This window comes from Sinohyriopsis cumingii, chromosome 15, assembly GCF_028554795.1.
Source record: "Sinohyriopsis cumingii isolate HCF-2022 chromosome 15, ASM2855479v2, whole genome shotgun sequence".
Classification (NCBI taxonomy): Eukaryota; Metazoa; Mollusca; class Bivalvia; order Unionida; family Unionidae; genus Sinohyriopsis; species Sinohyriopsis cumingii.
The window spans coordinates 142,022,939-142,043,842 of NC_142975.1; the positions used below are offsets into that span (position 1 = coordinate 142,022,939).

The window sequence follows — 20,904 nt, forward strand, 5'->3', positions numbered from 1 at the left end:
TAATACTCGCGACATCTCTTTATCACATTTTCACAAGAACTATTCACAAAACTATATTCTGGAACTTACTGATCCAAAAATAAACTTCATACATATAAACTTAACTACAACGATTGAATAATACACACACATACATACATGCATGCATACATACATACATACATACATACATACATACATGTACTTTTAAAAACAAAACTTTCGAGTCATTCAAAACTTTCAAATCTTGCTGCAAGGGAGGTAACCCTTGTAACATTGTCGACTATCGATTTCCACTTTGAAATAAACGTTTCTTTTTTTCCTTGATGTGAACTAAATTAAGGAACTTTAAGACGATGTACAACAATAGAAAATCTATTTTGAGAGAATGCAGTTGATATAAGAAATTTCGACCCCATATTTTATTTTTTAAAAATATTTTATAATTTTATCTCTTTGTACATTTTGCAAGATTTTTTCCTAATTTTTGTCTTGAAATCCTTCATGTTTACCTCTATTTGGAAGGATTTATCCTAAAATTTATCTTTGCAGTTATTTAGATTTACATATTTAGAACTTCACTTTCAATTGGCAACATGTATCCATTATTGTGCTGACATTCCGTTGCAACTTTTCATCAGTAGCCGCGCTGACAACGAGGAACACGCCTAAATGACGCAACAAGTCTTCCATTGACATCATCTGTTTGATGTTGTATACAGTTCTGCACTAGTTGCTGACATGCCGATGCGTTCGATAATCTAGGACACGGTGATACATTCTGATTTACTGTGGGGCAGTGTTGGTTATTTTTGGAATCGATAAGAACTTATTACCTTATGCTGATAACGAGACTCAGAGAAGAAAATCGCTTGTCAAGGTAAGGTACATACAGTACGTTATTTGTGGGTACATGTGTGTTTTTGTGCTTATGTATTTAGAACCGTTTTGTTGTTGAATCGATTTTATGTTCGCTAGTATATAGCCTAAATAAATCGATACAATTTCAGTAACGAACGTGGTCGGATCATTAGAACTATGCCGGGGATCGATAATTTGTAAGGTGTATAAGCGAGTCAAAAAGTAGCACATAAACATTATAGTAGGACTGTACATAACACGCATCACTGCTTATAGCAAATGTCGGTAATGCAGTTGTATGGTCCTTTCGAAACGATAAGTACCCATGTCCAAGTCCGGATTAGGGATATGAGGAACCTAAGGCAAATAGGATGGAAGGGCCTAAGTATTTTTTACATACCGGAACGGAGAATCTAAAGTAGGGACAAGGAAATACGAGGATTTAAGAATATTAACCTATGGGTTAATGCGGCCCCCACCCCTTATATGAAATGCAACTTAGTAATGTCATCGCTGCATCAAGCATAGTAGTGGACTGAAGGCTGCTTACCATGTCCGCGGCGAGTCTGTAATCATTTGGAAGAATCAAAATATATTTCAAATAATTGACGAACATACACTTTCAGATATTTTTGAACTTGTATAGACCCACACGAGGAGAATGGGGTACACGAAAGTCAAAATCAGCTGTTTAATTACTAAAGTAAACACGACGTATGTTGTCGATGAGGATGGATTAACGAAATTTTTCAATAGACGATGGGGTACAAATGGCGGCCAGTATATTTGGTGGTGGAAGTACAAGGAAGAAAAAAAACGGGAGAGAACCACCGACCCACAGGAAGCTATCTCACATACCAACGTTGAATGAGCCCTATGCTCGAACCCACGCGGAGATGAGTTGTCAGTAAACGAGAAAAGACAAGAGCCTTAGAGCAATAGATCGGTCAGCCGGAGCCCCTGGTCATGACAGAACAGTCATAATGGTGTGAAAGCGTACTTAAAATGGTCACATGTGCAAATGGCTTTGCATGTACAGTCGAACACGTATCGAGTGACTCTATTTTCGTACGATGTGGGGGGGGGGGGAACGTTTTCTTAAGTTTTCTTAACAGTTAAATGGCTAAATATATACCCTGAGAACGGTTTCAATGCAGGCCCTTCATGGGGGACCCCACCGGCGATTCCTTCCCACAGACACACATTAATAGCCTCTAACCCCCGAAAAACATTTCTTGATCGACCCATGGTATGTACGCATGTATGTATTGGGGGAGGGGGGCTGATGGCGGTGCGGTCTAAGGCCCTCACCTTTACAGATCATTGACATCTCACTACTGTCCGTGCGAGTTCGAGTCTCGGGTCGGCTAAAGTGGGTATGTCAGAAGGCTTGATAGTTTCTTCCCGTGGGTTGGTGGTTCATTCCAGGGTTTTAGAGTGTTTTCCTCAACCGAATATAAATGTGGTGAAAAAGGCATTAAACCCACAAAACCACAAAGCATGTATGTATGCATGTATAATAACGACATAATGTTGTCCTAGTGTAATGTGCAGCACTCGTGAAATGTTCTTGACTGACGTCATCGTTTGAATGTTTTTTTCTTTCTTTGATATTAGGAGTATGTCAGAATCTGAGGTTTATGAATGCGAATTGGACGAGGCAAGTAGGGTTAAAGCCAGAGAGGAATTGAATGAGATACCGGAAGAGAGGTTAAGCGCTGTCCAGTGCTTTCGAGACTGGATAAATCAGCAATCGTGGCTGAAAACACCAACGAGTAAGTTTTTTTTCATTCACGTGTTTCTTGCCAGCTAAATTATCAGCTTCTTGTTAAGACAATACAAGACAAGACAAGACAAGACAAGACAAGAAAAGATAATACAAATTCTATATTACAATCAGGTTACAATACGCAACATATGAGGGACATACAAGTATCTCATTTTGCATGCGTATACATCAACCATGGATATGTTTTTTCTCTCAGTAAATGAATATAACTCAGATCGACAGTATTATTACATTATTACAACTGTAATAATGTCAACTTTGAAACCCTCACCCAAACTACCGCGTGTAAATTAACTACACATCGGCATTTAAAAACACTAATTTAACGGTCGGAACATGTGGATATGCTTAACACAAAACTGGCGCGTAGCTGACTATTACGCAGCTACGAACGCAAATTTTGACAAGAACAAATAATGCTTTTCAAATCATTTATTTTAATGATTTGTTAATATTGCAATCAACCTTGATACGAGAACAATCACTCTATGATTTCATGACCAGTGTTTACATTGAATATACGCAACCATTTTCTTTGTTGCTCGCTATGCGATGACAGGAACGCCTTCTCTGCATGAGTATGAAACAATAGTCTAGCTACTCGCATGGCAAATTTAAAGTTCAGAACATTTATATATTCTCGTCATAAACTTAATAATCAGATCATTAGATATTCTTATTATAAATGATGTAGTAAGCATCATCTTTTATAGCTATAGTCATATAATCACTCGAATTAGGAAATTGTTTTCTAAAATCTATGAATATATACATAGATCTTCAAAATCTCAGCGTTCAGTCTCATAAATATTTAAATGCTATTATATATTTTTACAGAAATAATTGCATTAGATGGATGCAAATTATTTTAAAAAAGCATCGATCCATCGTCATCACTGATTTCAGTAGAATTTTAAAGTACATGCAGTTTGAGAAAATATAAAAATATTATTTATTTATTTATTTATTTATTTATTTATTTTTATTGTTGTTTGAGTACACAGTGTAATATTATACAACTAGTGACGTTTGGTAAAGTGATCACGAAGTTTTATAAACCGGTAAAACTCATATCGATCCATCAAGCTTGACATTCACTGAAGGAAAGTCTTTAATTGTTTTATTACATTATTTAGTAAAAGCTTTGAAATTTAATTTGTTATATAATTGCGGGGGAAAAAGCAAAGCGTTTGAGCAGCATATTTCCAAACATAAGTTATGACATCATATAAAGTCAACGACGTTATGGCCGTGCTAAATGACGAAATATCGCAAAATCATGTGACACAGAATCATCCAATGGAAAAAGTCCCTATCAGGAATTACGTACTAAAATTATGTATTACAGCTTATTATTGCCAGTGGAGATACAAGTATGAGAATATGAACTTTTTCTATAGCCACGAGATTTCTGCTTAGAAAATGTCATTTTTTTCTTCAAAAGACATGAAATATCTACTGTGATTATGTACTCTTTATAGATACAAAATATCTACTGAGAATATGTACTCTTTCTATAGACACGAAATTTCTACTGAGCTTCCTCCGAACAAAGAAATTCAGCCAGCTAGAGGCACGTGGTCTACTGGAAAGATACTGGTCAGCAAGGACAAAAGCCCCTGAATGGATTAAGGGGGTGGACCCTGCTGATCCCAATCTTATAAAGATTATTAGGGATACGTAAGTAGTCAATCGGCTTCAATTCTGCTTTAGATTTCTTTCCGTCACTAATGCAGACAGGTTTTCTTAAGTAATTACATAAAAATCTGGCATTTAGTCAAAGCAAGTACTTACGCAGTCGTTGTACAAAATGAAAAACATTCTGATAACTGATCAAACAACTTATAGTTAGCATTTACTTTCATCATTTCTTAGAACAATAATAATAATAACGAAGAACTCACATCCCACAGAGACAGACATATTGCTTATGTCAGAAATACCTGGCAAAGTATAACCTAACAACAATTTATTTTTAAACCAATACAAATTTTTATGCTTTCAAAATTACAACTTTCAACCCTTTCAACAATAAATTATGTATCTCCTAATTGAACTACTATTTAATTACTGAATGAATCGGTTTCCTGATTGTGTAACTTTGTTACTACTGTGTGAATAAGTTTTAATTGTGTAATATACAACTTCAGTGTGAATAAGTTTTAATTTATGTAATATACAACTTCAGTGTGAATAAGTTTTAATTGTGTAATATACAACTTCAGTGTGAATAAGTTTTAATTGTGCAATATACAACTTCAGTGTGAATAAGTTTTTTCAAATGTGCAAATATATAACTGTTATATGAATAAGTCTCTTAATTGTGTAACTGTGTAACTACTGTGTGAATAAGTCTTTTAACTGTTCAAATTTCGAGAAGCTGTATCATTCAAATATAGGAGCAATCAACATCAGAGAACATGAAGATCTTAAACGACACTTAAGAGGAATGATTAATGTTTCTGACTGATAGAGTAAACGTAAGTATAAAGAGTTTTAAGTTTTGCTAACAGAACGAAGACAAGTATAACCATTGAACGTTTTTATACACCGTACATATAGAACAGATATAACCAGGCTGGTTTTATACACTGAACATAGGGTAGACAAATGTAACCAGACTAGTTTTATACACCGTACATAGGGAAGAGAGAAGTAACCAGACTGGTTTTATACACCGAACATAGGGAAAACAAATATAACGAGACCATTTTTTAATACGCTGAACAGACCAAACATATGAGATAAGTATACACTGATCTTGAACTTTTATAAATTGAAATTGAAACATAATTATACTTTGGAACTTCTGTTTGAAGGACGGTAATTGACATATAATGTCTCTCATTTTATTAAATAATATTTTTGTTAATGTGTTTTATCATCCGACGTTATTATGTTATATTTGAACATAGTTATCATTATACAGTATAATACAACTGTTATCGAAAAGTGAATACTTGTTTCGTGATTAATATGCATTTTGAGGAGGTCACTAAATAACAACTGTTTAATTGTTAACGATAAAATTCCCATGATTCTACTTTATGATAATTTATTTTAACCCATCTTTTGAAGGCAAAAGTTTATCATTCTCTTACATCCTCATGTGTTGTCAGACATTTTTCAGGGAATAAGTTTTGTACACTATTTATTTTGCACACTTGTTGCATTTGATATCAGCAAGATAAGGTTGAAATGTTTGTTTGACATTGTATGTCCATGTTTGGACAGGAATACTAGCCTTGATTTTATATTGGTTTAAACGTATTTTATTGCATAAATTTTACAACTGGATCGGGTTACAAGTTCTCACAACATAGAATAAACCTTAGAATCGATATGAAATTTACATTGATAGTGACAGTAAAGTAATATGATTTCCTACAATTATAAGGAAAGATATACGATTCAGGCAAGATAAAAGATATTTGATTCAGGCAAGATAGTAGAGAGAGAGAGGGATGAATACATTAAAATTGTGATCAGTGAATGGTCGTGGCAGTAGCTAAAATTACGAAAACCGCGTCTTTCTTGATTACAATTAAAATAGCTTAACTAATGGAGAAAAGGAGTCAAACTTGATTACAATTAAAATAGCTTAACTAATGGATAAAAGGAGTCAAACTTGATTACAATTAAAATAGCTTAACTAATGGATAAAAGGAGTCAAACTTGATTACAATTAAAATAGTTTAACTAATGGATAAAAGGAGTCAAACTTGATTACAATTAAAATAGTTTAACTAATGGAGAAAATGAGTCAAACTTGATTACAATTAAAATAGTTTAACTAATGGACAAAAGGAGTCAAACTTGATTACAATTAAAATAGCTTAACTAATGGATAAAAGGAGTCAAACTTGATTACAATTAAAATAGCTTAACTAATGGAGAAAATGAGTCAAACTTGATTACAATTAAAATAGTTTAACTAATGGAGAAAAGGAGTCAAACTTGATTACAATTAAAATAGTTTAACTAATGGATAAAAGGAGTCAAACTTGATTACAATTAAAATAGTTTAACTAATGGATAAAAGGAGTCAAACTTGATTACAATTAAAATAGCTTAACTAATGGATAAAAGGAGTCAAACTTGATTACAATTAAAATAGTTTAACTAATGGATAAAAGGAGTCAAACTTGATTACAATTAAAATAGTTTAACTAATGGATAAAAGGAGTCAAACTTGATTACAATTAAAATAGTTTAACTAATGGATAAAAGGAGTCAAACTTGATTACAATTAAAATAGTTTAACTAATGGATAAAAGGAGTCAAACTTGATTACAATTAAAATAGTTTAACTAATGGATAAAAGGAGTCAAACTTGATTACAATTAAAATAGTTTAACTAATGGATAAAAGGAGTCAAACTTGATTACAATTAAAATAGTTTAACTAATGGATAAAAGGAGTCAAACTTGATTACAATTAAAATAGTTTAACTAATGGATAAAAGGAGTCAAACTTGATTACAATTAAAATAGTTTAACTAATGGATAAAAGGAGTCAAACTTGATTACAATTAAAATAGTTTAACTAATGGATAAAAGGAGTCAAACTGTGGGTACTCATCATTACAGATTGACCGTTTCTTATTTTGTAAAATTATTGCTATAATTAGAAAAAAGTCCTATGATTATCCTATGTGAAATAATTGAACATGACATAAGTATGATTTAATATTAAATGGTAAGACGGACGGACTTTGGCTCTTGCTTTCGATCTACGGAACTCATTTTACAAAATCTAACATATTGTTACAAGTCAGGGGTCTTTACTTGACCGAGCGGTGTCTAACCCTGGCGCGATTCCCGCTAGAAGTCATAAATTTACCCCATATTTCCAAAGACTTCCATACAACTTCATTTGTAAATTAGAAAGCCCGACGTGTTCGTTATATACATACGTTTTACTATAATCAATGCAAGACCACCGATCTCACAACCTGCCAAATATATATCAACCGCACATCTGCATGGTTTCTCTTCGTTAGGTTTCCGTACCGCCAGCACTCCACACCGTAGAAACTATGCAACTGTCCCTTAACACAGGGAACTATTTTAACTACGCCACCTTAGGCCAGTCAAAATATGGTTTCCAGGCATTTTTCGCCAGTACAACTGTATCACCTTTGCCACCATGGCGACATGAACGGTATTTGCCGAGTCCCTTCTTATTGGTTCCATAGTGTAATTTACCGGTTTCCTGTCGTAAATACTGCCACTGCAGTCACACCACCAATGTACACCACTAAATTTTAGTAGGGACTTTGTTATTACAGGGACACTCATTTGGTTTGGACCTGAATTCACTTCTAGTGAACCATGGGATCATGGAAAATTCACAAACACTTTACTCCGTGACGTTTGCTCCTATTAATTGGCTAATTATTTCGGGCACACGAATATTTATATTGCACCGAATTCCAATAATCAGACAAGTAATCAAAAAAAATCTAAGAATTCCTTAAAACGGGGCGCTATAACCAAATGCGCATACTCCTAATTTATTACAATATCCGTGTACAATGCAATCTGCCACGGTCATATGACATTAACATGGTTAGTAGGTGTGTAAAGATAGTCTGTCATAACATGATCAAGGTTACTAGGAACAGATACACGCACGTGCTCGAATAATTCATGCGCACCTCTCACGATAAAAAAATATCTACAGATAAGTAGAACAGAAAAAAGTATTGATTGCGCATGCCTGAGAATGATGGAAGATAAATAAATAAGTAAATTAAAGAACAATTTGTTTCATCAGAACACGCACTTAAGGCGAAATTAACAGTTAGAGAAACCAAACCAAACCAGAATTGAAGATTGTCATTAATATGTAAAGTCAATGAACAGGAAGTCTGACAGTTTATAGTGATGTCTAGCGCTGGGGCATCATTTAGCATCTTGTCCCACCCTGTCGCATTATCATGACACCAAGCCGACGGTAGTACTAAAGTGCGAAAAGAAGAAATAAGAACTCCTGCTTTATTTATTTCTTTACCAAATTCAGTAATTCATTTTTCAATTGAAAGATAATGAGAAAACACATTGACTAATTATTTACATCATGAATTTTCATGACATTTTGGTCCTACGACAAGTCAAAACGTACTACGGGATGTAAATTGTCTTGCTAAAAGATGTAAGTGCGAAAAAAAACTCGTACTTTCTTTTCAAATTAAATATTTCTTTTTTAAGTAAAGATAATGAGAAAATAGGCGACTCATGTATTTACAACATGAATTTTCATGATATTTTGGTTCTACAATCTGTTAGAACGTACTGCGGTATGTCAGATGACTTGGGAAAAGAAGAAATACGCGCTGAAAGAACTCATGTTTTCTTTATTTCTTTATATAATTCCATATTTTTTCAAATGAAAGGTAATACAGTACACACGGACGAATGTATTTACAACATGGATTTTTATGAAATTTTGGTCCTACGACCAGTCAGTACGTACTGCGGTATGTTAACTTGCTTGTGAAAAGAAGAAATAAGTGCGAAAAGAACTTGTATTTTCTTAAGTTTTTTTTCTTCTTCAAATTCAATTTATTCATCAATAAAAGAGATTGACAAATGCACAGACAAATACAATTACAACGATAATACAGTACACACGGACGAATGTATTTACAACATGGATTTTCATGACCAGTACGTACTGCTATATGTCAAATGACTTGCACAAAGAAGAAATAAGTGCAAAAGAACCCGTATTTTCTTTATTTTCTTATCGAATTCATTTTTAAAACATGGAAGTTGAAAAACACATTGAACATAGCATAAGGTATGAAAAATGAATTGCGAAAAGAATAAACAAGTGCAAAATAAAACGTATTTTCTAGTTATTTCTTTTATTACTTGTTCAAATTCCCAATATTATTCTTTTTAAAGGAATGATTAGGGCAAACGCCATTATAAAACGTATTTACAGCATACCAAAATGCTAGAATGTTCTGTCATATAACTGGTTAGTACAAAACACGATACCTATAAAGTATTTGCAAACAGAATATACAAGTGCAACAAGAATGTGTTTTCTTTATTGCTTGAACAAATGAAATATATATTATAAGAAAGACAAAGACAAAATTACACTAAGTAAACTGGGCATAATGTTTCACAATATATTTACCATACGACTTGTAGCTGCCCAAAGCCGTATTTTAATGACTGCCACAAAAAGACAATTACGTGCTAAAAGAACAAATAGGTTCCTTATAATTTAATTTTACATCAATAAGTCCATCTTTGAGTAATAACGCCGTCCATTACAGGGTTACTAGGTTGTTATCAATTTCTTTTTGCTGAATGAGTTCTCGACTTTTCCGTCCTTTTTCGCTTCGTTTCGTTTCGTTTGGGTTTTCTTCGCCGAAGGTGGTATTACTACCATTCTCGTTTATCCGTGGACACAACATCATTAGGGTTCGTTTTCCCGGCATGTGACCGAAAGATACTCACTCTTCCGATGTTCCTTAGACATATCTGTCCATCCATCAAAATCGACGTAATAGTGTAAACGCATTTCTGTTAACTCGTAATAGCCCATGTTCCTTATTGCTCGACACCTCTCTACTTCTTAACCTTTCACAATGTCGTACAGCGTGTTGATGAACTTCGGAAGATCCATGAACTTCCATTCTACCGCAGACTTCACAATATGGGTAGTGTTACATATATCTGATTTAATTCATATTTATTTAATTGTTTGTCAGTTTTAAATTATTTTAATTCTATTATATGCTATTATAATGTAAATTTATTCACTAGAGATGATATTTTTTCAGAAAATCAGTTGACCTGAATCATTCTTTTGTAAACACCAGGTGTTGATCTAAATCCAGACCTTGTTTCAGAATTTGTAGCAATCTTCGTAAACAAGTTCTATTTATCTATTTATTTTAAAATAATTAGTTTTCGTCAGGGTCATTTTTGGTGTACGTGACATAAACACGCTCACGTGACCCCCTTTCGATTTCGCAATTCAGGTTATTCCATTACTGCGCATCTGTTAGTTTTAATAGAGATGCGGAGAGAGAGATTTCTCAGTTTTGGGCTTTTTACACTGATGTCAAGTTATTTTGCTGTAGCCAGATTTTGAGTTATAATTTTCTTTAGATCCGTTGTATTTCAAAAGGATTAATTCTTTTTTCTCTGGAAATATTTTGAGGAGTGCTCACACAGAAATTTTGGAAAGACATTGCTTACAAATTTAATTTGGATTTCCAACACCGGAGTGTCATTATTTGTATTTCGACAAGGAACTGTATATAAGCAGAGTATTGACTACAGCGTACGTCATCGTCATCCATCTTGGATTTTCCATCAGGATTCGAACTTGACTTTTGCAATTTAATTCATGGATTATTCTTAGATTATTTTTGGATTTGATTCTTGAAACCGTAAGTTTTTCTCCTTTTTTCATTTTTACAGAATTTTTACAAGAAAATAAATTATTTGTTAAATTTTAAAAAAGCTTGTTGTTTTCACTCTTTCTGTATTACTGTTTATTCGAGCATAAACACATAACAGTAGCACTCTCCGAATTGTTATTAGTTCAATTAGACGGAATTCGACCTTTTCTAGCCGGTTTTATTACATGTTTTCCCAGAAGCGGGAGCACACTCTGGTCAAAATAGGTTCTGAAAGACTTTCCACTCTCGGTTTCATCCAGAATGTCGATTTCCCTGTGTAGTCTGTCAACACGAGTGGAATATGTGTCGACGTCTGTAGATTCAACGATGCCGCCTTTACCAAAGTTATCGTTGATAATATTTTGTAGACGTTGTAAAGTATATCCAGCACTCTCCTCCGTGTACTTGCTAGCCTTTTTTTCAAATGCCTTGGGCAGAACAACTGTGAACTTCCACGTATACATCTGGATATGGCATTTTTGAATGCCAATTCATCGTCACTACCTACAACTAAGTTTGAAAGTTCCTTATCACTTAGGTTATCTGCAGTGTCATGCAGGAATGAAAAATAGGTCTTTGCTGATGAATTTGTTTGTATTAAAGTCGGTCCAAAACACAGTGGATGATCCTTGGTCAGTCTTCTTACAATTGACAAGTCTTTATAAACCGTAAGCGTCATGTGGAACTCTCCATGGTTGTAAGTTTTATCAATACATAAACAACAGTCCAGATCCTTGCAACACATTTTTTAGTGTCTTTAATTTGTTTTACCGTAAATAGAGTTATCAATGGATAGTTTGAACCATTCATGTGCTTTACACTTTGAAGAAATGGGCATGTCTTCGTCATCTCTTGGACAGTGATTATGTGGTCTGCGGCGTTGTTTGATCCCTTGTTAGGTTTCTCTGCCCGTTTACTGATACAGAATTTCACACTTTTCAGTTGTCCTCCATTGTCTTGCTTGTTGTTTACGATCAGACATGTACGTGTGCCATCTGCATGGGCAAAGAAAGAAATGCTCCAACGACCACTTAAATAAGACGTGGATTAAACACATTTTAGTATCAGCTGATCTCATTCGTATATTAGGAACATCTTACTCAGAATGAAAGAGGTAGAAAATATCTTTTATCGCTATAACACAGTATATTTTTACTGCCACTGCTTGCTGGGTGCTCACCTAGCTGCCGTCATACTGAGTTTCTTTTCCACTGATTATCTTAATTTTTCCATTTCGCCTTGCAAGCTAAAATATTTTATTGGATCTAAATTAACTTTGAGTCACTTTTTAATAAAAGAACCTAACGTCCATTTCAAACCATTTCTGGCAATATGTGACTGGGTTTCTGTCTCTGTTTGACACTGACAGTGATTTCGAGAGACTTGGAAACTGATGATTCGTATTGTTGAAATGTTCACTGCTAGTACTGTCAGGGATTTCTAGACCCGTAAGTTGTACTTATGTATATATTTCTGAGTTGCACTTCATGAATGGTTTGGAATTTATTTTTCAGACAGGTGTACATTCCACTTCCAGGAAGGGACAAAGATGGACGAAAAGTAATCTTGTCCACCATGTGTAAGTCATATTGCGAGTCTGTCTAACAAAAATAGCATCACTAAATAAACAATAATACAGAAATTAGATATCAAACAAAGAAAGTTCCCACTCCATTGTTGACTCGTCCATCCCCCCCCCCCAGGTTATTTTATGAGAGCTGCTTTCATCCATTTGAACAGAAATGGACGAAAAAGTTTAACCGTCGTGCAGATTTAATCGTAGGGTTTAAAGTTTCCATCTTCATACTAATAAAGGTGGTTGTGAGACATTTGACACGTAGAAACGCACGCGTGCACAAACAATCAATACCGTGCATTATCTCCTTCAAGTCGGGGACAATTAATATACCTCTTTCCACGAACATGCATCTTTCATTCTCCACAAAGTTAAACTGTTCGCATGATTTAGGAACTGTGCTAATGTCACATATAATACATTAATTACACATATATGATGATAGAGGAATCCCACGAATGATAGATACTAATTATGTTGTAATCCCCACGAATTTCTTTGAAATTTTAATTAACATGCCTTTCTCAGATTTCGTATTTGTTCCAACCTGATAACGCAAACCTAGTTTACAAGCTTTATTTACGATGATGAAAATGACATTTTGACAATAGTGTACCGTATTATTGATGACATGATGGGATAATAAAGCCTAACCCCGCTTATATTCAGATGAGTATCAGTTTGCTGGAATCAGTTATATTTTACCCACTTGGCGTCATACATGAGAAACGAATACACGTTTTCAACATAATCTTTGTCTCCTTTATACTCGTTCGACCTTACGTGATGTTTACTGTTTTTACTGGCAAAAAGACGGACACGCATTGTTAAAATTTCAAATGAAATCTTTATTTAATTTTAATTTCATTATTTTAAACACACACACACACACACACACACAAATTACGAATCTTTTATTTTAAAATAAGTAGCAGAACATAGAAGCAACAAGCTTTGTAAAATGAAAAGAATAAGTTATTTCCCTAGAATACAAAAGTGAAAATGTTAAAGAGAAACTTATTGCAATAGCATATAATGAAATAAAATAATAATAAAAATAAATAAACAAAGCAAAGTAATTTTACATAACTATATATATATATATATATATATATATATATATATATATATATATATATATATATATATATATATATATATATATAGACACACACACACGCTGAATCAATGATACACCATAAGATTATAAATTTTTTATTAAAAGAAAATGGGGCTTGCTGAGTTTCCTTTTAATAAATAATTTATTCAACGAGTGGTATACCATTGATAAAGCATACATACTTTACATATATTTTATTATATCACATAAAAATATACATATTTGCCCTTTGAACGGAGAAAAGATTGACTACAGGCAACTGTGTATTGAGCGAGCGAATGAACTATTCACATTCCTGCTGAGTGTGTCCTCTACAAAATGGTGTTCTGTGCCTTTTGTGCCTATTCACAATTACCTTTGCATATTGATAAGTTGTTTTGTTGTCTTTTTTTTAGTTTCTTTTTTTTCACATTGATATAATCAATTAAAGACACACTTGCGATTGAAACATGACATATAGTTTTAATGAAGAAAGTAGAGCACTACAAATGCATGGTTAGCTTCTTGAGCACTGAACTCTCAGCCATTAATGTATCGGTGCATGGAAATTAGTGGGGAATAGAAACCAAGCAAATTGACGAACCAACAAGAGGTAATTAAAATATTTTAATATATTTACTGTTGATCTAAGTCATTGGTATAACAAATACTTTATACCAACAGTTTTAAAGCTATATATATATATATATATATATATATATATATATATATATATATATATATATATATATATATATATATATATATATATATATATATATATATATATATATATATATATATATATATATATATATTAATGCAATAAACTGACAACGTACAGTGCGAAACTAGTATCTAGCTAGCCTGAGCGCTTTCGACTCTTTAATGAATCTTTTTCAAAGGCAAATACAAAACATAGACAAGACAAACAAATAAAACAGAAAAACGGTTATGTTTGTGAAACTTTACATGGCTGTTTCTGCAGGAATTCAACCTTTTAAAAAGGTTGAATTCATCTTAAAAGGTTGAATTCCTGTAGAAACATTCATGTAAAGTTTCGCAAACAACCGTTATTCTGTTTCATTTGTTTGTCTTATGATTTGTATTTGCCTTTGATATATATATAGCCAAAATGGACTACAGTGGAAAATTCTTCGGACCAGACGAATTCACCCGCGCTGTTATGCCTATCTTTGACTTTCTTCTTCTGGAAGAAAATATCCAAGTGAACGGATTTACTGTCATTGTGGATTGTACTGATGTCACGCTCAAGGCGCAGACATGGTTTGGGATGGACCGAATAAGAAAGGGACAAGAAATGAGACAGGTTTGCTCACAGTAACATAAAATTAGTGGTTATCACTCCCATTTTCACTTAATGGTTGCAGCTATTTTTTTAATGATATAATCTCATGAAATTATATGCTATTAATGCTTGGCATGTACAGCATGTGTTTCTGTGGGTTGTTACCAGTTGCTAGTCTCAAAATATTTGTATCATTTGGGATCGTTGTTTGTTTCAGTGGCTTGTGATTCACTATTACGCTCAGCCGATCGTGATCATCTGAGATATTTGTTAGTTGCAGTTGCAGTTGGCTGTCATCATTGTCGTTTGTCATATTCAACTAGGTCAAACCCAATAAGAGACATTTTTTATGAATCTTTCCTTTTTTTTTTTTACAAAACTGAAACATGCACAGCTGATGCAGCTGTTAAATACCAGTGTATCATCTATATCTAAAGTGCAAATACAGCATTTTATTTAAAAGTATTTCTTTGTTTGTCTATGCTCTTTGCGTGTTCCACTTGACATTTTGCAATGCCTCTGTGCTTCGTTTAGACAGCACAGAAAACTTTGATGGTTTTCTTTTACTGGAGATAATTTTTTCAGCTAATATTATCAATGTAACTAGTTCATTTTTCATGCAAATCAGAGCAAGAATATACATTTTAAAAGCTTTATGGGTCGGGACATTTGTAAAAAAAAGATCCAAGTGCACCAACTCCCATCCCCACCATCTCCCACCCCCAACCCGAAAAATGAAATGGTAGCTATCATAAGTACCGTGCCCAAACCAGTCATGGCTGATCCGATGGTATTAACATAAACCACACGCATTTGGTCTCGTATCTAACGCCATACCATTGGGTATTAACATAAATCACACGCATTTGGTCTCGTGTCTAACGCCATTCCACTGGTATTAACATAAACCACACGCATTTTGTCTCGTATCTAACGCCATACCATTGGGTATTAACATAAATCACACGCATTTGGTATCGTGTCTAACGCCATACCACTGGTATTAACATAAACCACACGCATTTGGTCTCGTGTCTAATGCCATACCACTGGGTGTTAACATAAAGCACATGCATTGGGTCTCGTGTCTAATGCCATACCACTGGGTATTAACATAAACCACACGCATTTTGTCTCGTGTCCAACGCCATACCACTAAGCCACAGCTCCTGTAACATTAATGTAGTTATTTTAAGTGCATATTCGAATGCATATTATAAGTGTCCATACATTTAATATCCACAATCTCCGGTCATTGACGTTCAAAAATGTGTCTTTAAATGGATATTAAAATGGATATTAAAAATCCTGATTTATGTTTCTGCGAAAATGATCTGTCGACTATCTTCTTTTCAGAAAGCCTTCCCTGCACGTATGAAGGAAATCCACTACTATAACGCAGGTCCCGTGATGGAGGCACTTTTTAACCTCGTTAGATCATTCATGACAGAGAAATTGAGGAAACGGGTAATGACATGATATTTAAAAGATCAAATTATTCTGAGAAATATCGAAGAATAGTTTAATTTTGAAACAAACCACTACGAGATCAAACATCTTGATGGTATACTGGATTTCTACCGTTATCAATGATGTTTCCATTACTGTATCCGCATACATTTGAAACAACAACAGGTACGACACTTTGTAAAGGTATATAGGGACAATAGGTAAAAATTGATTTTACAGTGACGTCCATTTCATAGGATGAAGATAGGGTTGAACAGAATGTACTTTACTAAAAGACGATGTTTAAAAAGAGCTACTTTAGCTATACGTAAAAATAATTCATATTTACTTGTCAATAATTGAGTTCGATGTAACTTAGCCAAGTAAATTACTTTCAAGACTACAGTGTTGCATCTCAGATTTATTCATTGAAATAATTATTTATTCACGTGAGATTTTTCTGACATGTGTTTGACATAATAGTTATTCATATACATGTATAAAATGTATCTTGTCATATGCAGCATATAAAGCATTTGACGGCTGAAATACGTATTCAGCTGATACGAAAATGCTGTATATGTTGTAACACATATTCAGCTGTACCAACAATACTTTATATGCTGTAAAACGTATTCAACTTTACCCGAAAATGTTTATCTGCTAGTATTAAAATGCTTTATATGCTGTAATAGGTATTTAGCTGTACCAAAATCTTGTATATGCTGTAATACATATTCATCTGTACCAAAATGCTTTATATGCTGTAATAGGTATTTAGCTGTACCAAAAATCTTGTATATGCTGTAATACATATTCATCTGTACCAAAATGCTTTATATACTGTAATATGTATTCAACTGTGCCAAAAATGTTGTATATGCTGTAATACGTAGTCATCTGTTTTACAATACTTTATATGCTGTAATACATATCCAGCTGTACCAAAATGTCATATATGCTGTAATACGTATTCATCTGTACTAAATGATTTATATGCTGTAATAGGTGTTCAACTGTCCAAAAATGCTGTTATATGCTGTAATACATATTCGTCTGTACTAAAATGCTTTATATGCTGTAATAGGTATTTAGCTGTACCGAAAATGTTGTATATGCTCTAATATGTATTCAGCTGCACTAAAATACTTTATAGGTATTCAGCTGTGATAGCAATGTTGCATATGCTGTAATACGTATTCGTCTGTACTAAAATGCTTTATATGCTCTAATGCATATTCAGCTGTACCAAAATGTTGCATATGCTGTAATACGTATTCATCTGTACTAAAATGCTTTGTATGCTGTAATTCGTATCCAGCTGTACTAAAATTTTGTATATGCTGTAATACGTATTCATCTGTACTAAAATGTCTTATAAGCTGTAATATTTATTCAACTGTACCAAAATTATTGTACGTGCTGTATAATACATATTCATCTGTACTAAAATGCTTTATATACTGTAATAGGTATTTAACTGTACCAAAGCTTTGTACACTGAAATACGTATTAAAATGTACAAAAAATGCTGTGCATATATATATATATATATATATATATATATATATATATATATATATATATATATATATTTTTATAATAGCTCAAGGCAGTATTTTTCGGCTATAACAAGATATACTTTCCACATAAAACGACAATATTCCAACTGTATGTCTGAAACATGACACAATAAATAACTATTAAATTGACAGGATTATTTATTTTTTCATAAAGCACTAATTATGTCAATCACAATTATACCAATTAAAAAGAGAAATGTCACACATCTTAATTAGTAAGTATTGCATAAGATTTGAAACACTGATATTATATTTTGTGTATTTGAGATGCCATTTTGCAGATGGTTTTCCATACTTCCATGACCACGGTGTATGAGAAGATAGACATGTCAATGCTACCCAAGGAATACCTACCAGACGACTACGAGGGGCCCACGGCTGGGTCCATGGAAAGCATTCTGGGTAAGAGCCAGGTTCATAATAATAGCAAGAAGCGGGTCAAGCAAGATGTCATTGCTGAATATTCAGCAAGGATATCACAATCAACTTACATATTTTCCTATATATAACTGATTTGATTAATTATCCATGAAACAGTATAAAGAATAGCGGTTGAATACTATAGGGTGTTATCAAAGTAACTAAAACATCATCATATTAATGGGAAAATTGTACTCTCCAACAACCAAATGGCGCACGGTTTTGTGTCTGTCCGACAGGCTTTCGTGGATTTGATGATAAATCCAAGTAACATCTTTTTACCTATACGTATTCCTAGCTTTTAAGGTTCTGTAATTTGTTTGATGACATGAATGGTACAAATCCCTTCTGCTTTCTCCTTTGCTACCTGCCTATTTTATCGGCAATATGGTGTATTAGCTTCGAATCTGGATCAATTTTTTTCGCTCTTGGACTACATGAATAACATTTATCTTTCTTATTGACTGTATTGTCTCTCCGTATAAATATTATTAGCAATGTTTTTGGGAAAAGGTAAAGTTATTATACACATCAAGGCTCTGGCATGCGTGTGTGTGTTTCTTCCGTTTGGTAATTCTATTTTGTTTTGATAACTATGTATATCAATCATATTTTCTTTTCATAAGTATGCATATTAGTCATATTTTCTTTTCATCTATATGTATATTAGTAAATTAGATTATCTGCCATTTTATCGCTTTTTCAGAGAAATTTATTCAGGAGGAATATCTTGCTTCAAAGAAGAAACTTGACTTTTTACGTGACTTGTATAATGGTTCCTACGGAGTGGACCTCAGCAAAAAAGCAAAAGACGACGTCCCTCAGGCTTCATTCCGGAAACTGAATGTCTTCTAATTTCAGTCTTCCTTGTGGGAATTCCTATGTTATATAATCTGGTATCTTCCAGACAATGCTATTTTATAATTATGACTCTAATACTGTTGGCATCTGACTTTGCTGAACTTTATTCAAAATTTTAAAATGTAAAGCAAGCACAGTTTGTCTGTTAAAATGGTAGATACTATTTAAGAGTTCTCGACACATATTAGAAGAATGTTAATTCAGTGCCTACAGTATGACGCTTCAATATTGTATACTGTTTCTGATGATAAAGAATAATAGCTATGTAAACAAAACACATAAAAAACAACAACAACCAACATAAGCAGACAAAAGAACAAAACACAGTTTAAAATGTGCCAAATGCTGCATCACAGAAGAGACCGCCTGGTTTCAGAGAGTATACAATTTGATACTTTTGATGCTCAAAAGATAACACTTTTGGGACTCCTTTTAGGTGGACGCCTCTCTTTATTTTACTATCACCCAAATTCTTTATTTCAGGACTAAAATAACCATAGTTTTCGAAGTGTTGTACCTCTTGTGGGCTTGAGGATATTAAATAGGCCCTCTGCGCCCTCGTATATGTCGTATGAGGCTTAGGGATATCAAATATGCCCATTGCGCCCTTGTGCAATGTCGTATATGGTTTCGGGATATCGAATATACCCAGTGCGTCCTCGTGTATGTCATATGAGGCTTGGAATTTCAATCAGGTCCAGTGCGCCCACATGTGTGTCGTATCGAACCAGCACCCTTTTGACCATGAGTCTGGCATTTCAAAAAGGCAAGCCACGTTTGCCATTATCATTATATTTACGTAAATAACACAAGCTCAGTTATACAAAATCACCTCCAAATGTGGTACTTGGTTCTTTTATCACCAAAGTAACATCACAAATCAAATTCAACAGCTCATTACGTTTTAAATTTAAATTATATTTTAAACTGCTAAAGACTTTGATGATGTGGGATAAAATAACACCAAATATGGCGTTAATTCCATGATTACAAATCTAATCAGCAACACCCACATGTGTTAGACAAATACTTTTAAAGGACTGCCCACACGGTCCTACGCAAAGCATTTCATTTCAAATTAACCTTTTTTAAGGGCCACATCTATATTAAAGGCAGTACTAGCTGGTTCTGATGGTGGCTCCTTTATGCAAGTTTCATCGAATAACCATAGAAGTATAGTTCACAAAATAAAGTTTAATGCATTGAAGTGACATCATAATAATTTGCACCAAGCAACACAAAAGTTGAGTAATACTTTCAACTGAGAAATTTTCAGACAATGTCAGAACAGTCCCCCCTTTAGAGACAGGTACATATCTGTATCAATAGAGATTATCCATGTTGTTTTATATCGAGCGTAATTACAAACTCGTGTGTTCCGTTTCATTTTTCCAAAGTTTCAAGAAAAGCTGTTTCTTTTCTTTACTTTTGAATTACCGATAGACGATAGCAAGATGTACTAATTAGTGGAAAAAAAGCTTGCATGAAGTGGATGCCGCAACTACAATTTCCTATTTTGTGCGTAAATTGCAAAATTATCTCTGCAT

At 33.6% G+C, this 20,904-nt stretch overlaps 1 protein-coding gene across 2 annotated transcripts; it reads left to right on the forward strand.

Moving 5' to 3' along the window:
• The first annotated feature begins 656 nt into the window (after positions 1 to 656).
• LOC149782941 (alpha-tocopherol transfer protein-like) lies at positions 657 to 20,736 on the forward strand. 2 transcript variants are annotated; one of them, XM_089934498.1, is made up of 8 exons: positions 657 to 859; positions 2,458 to 2,615; positions 4,150 to 4,309; positions 12,575 to 12,639; positions 14,866 to 15,065; positions 16,401 to 16,511; positions 18,358 to 18,478; positions 19,203 to 20,736. In XM_089934498.1, the coding sequence occupies exons 1-8, from the start codon at positions 819 to 821 to the stop codon at positions 19,349 to 19,351; spliced, it is 1,005 nt and encodes a 334-aa protein (XP_089790624.1). In that variant the 5' UTR covers positions 657 to 818; the 3' UTR covers positions 19,352 to 20,736. The 2 variants fall into 2 exon arrangements, with proteins under 2 accessions (XP_089790624.1, XP_089790623.1); XM_089934497.1 differs by lacking the exon at positions 657 to 859 and adding an exon at positions 1,240 to 1,258.
• Positions 20,737 to 20,904: the final 168 nt, after the last annotated feature.

What these genes read in the sequence shown, in the direction of transcription:
- LOC149782941 (XM_089934498.1), top strand. Translation starts at nt 819, where the DNA reads ATGCTGATAACGAGACTCAGAGAAGAAAATCGCTTGTCAAG. An exon ending in GTGGCTGAAAACACCAACGA is followed by an intron (nt 2,616 to 4,149) that starts GTAAGTTTTTTT and finishes CTCTTTCTATAG; the next exon opens with ACACGAAATTTCTACTGAGC. An exon ending in AGGGACAAGAAATGAGACAG is followed by an intron (nt 15,066 to 16,400) that starts GTTTGCTCACAG and finishes TCTTCTTTTCAG; the next exon opens with AAAGCCTTCCCTGCACGTAT.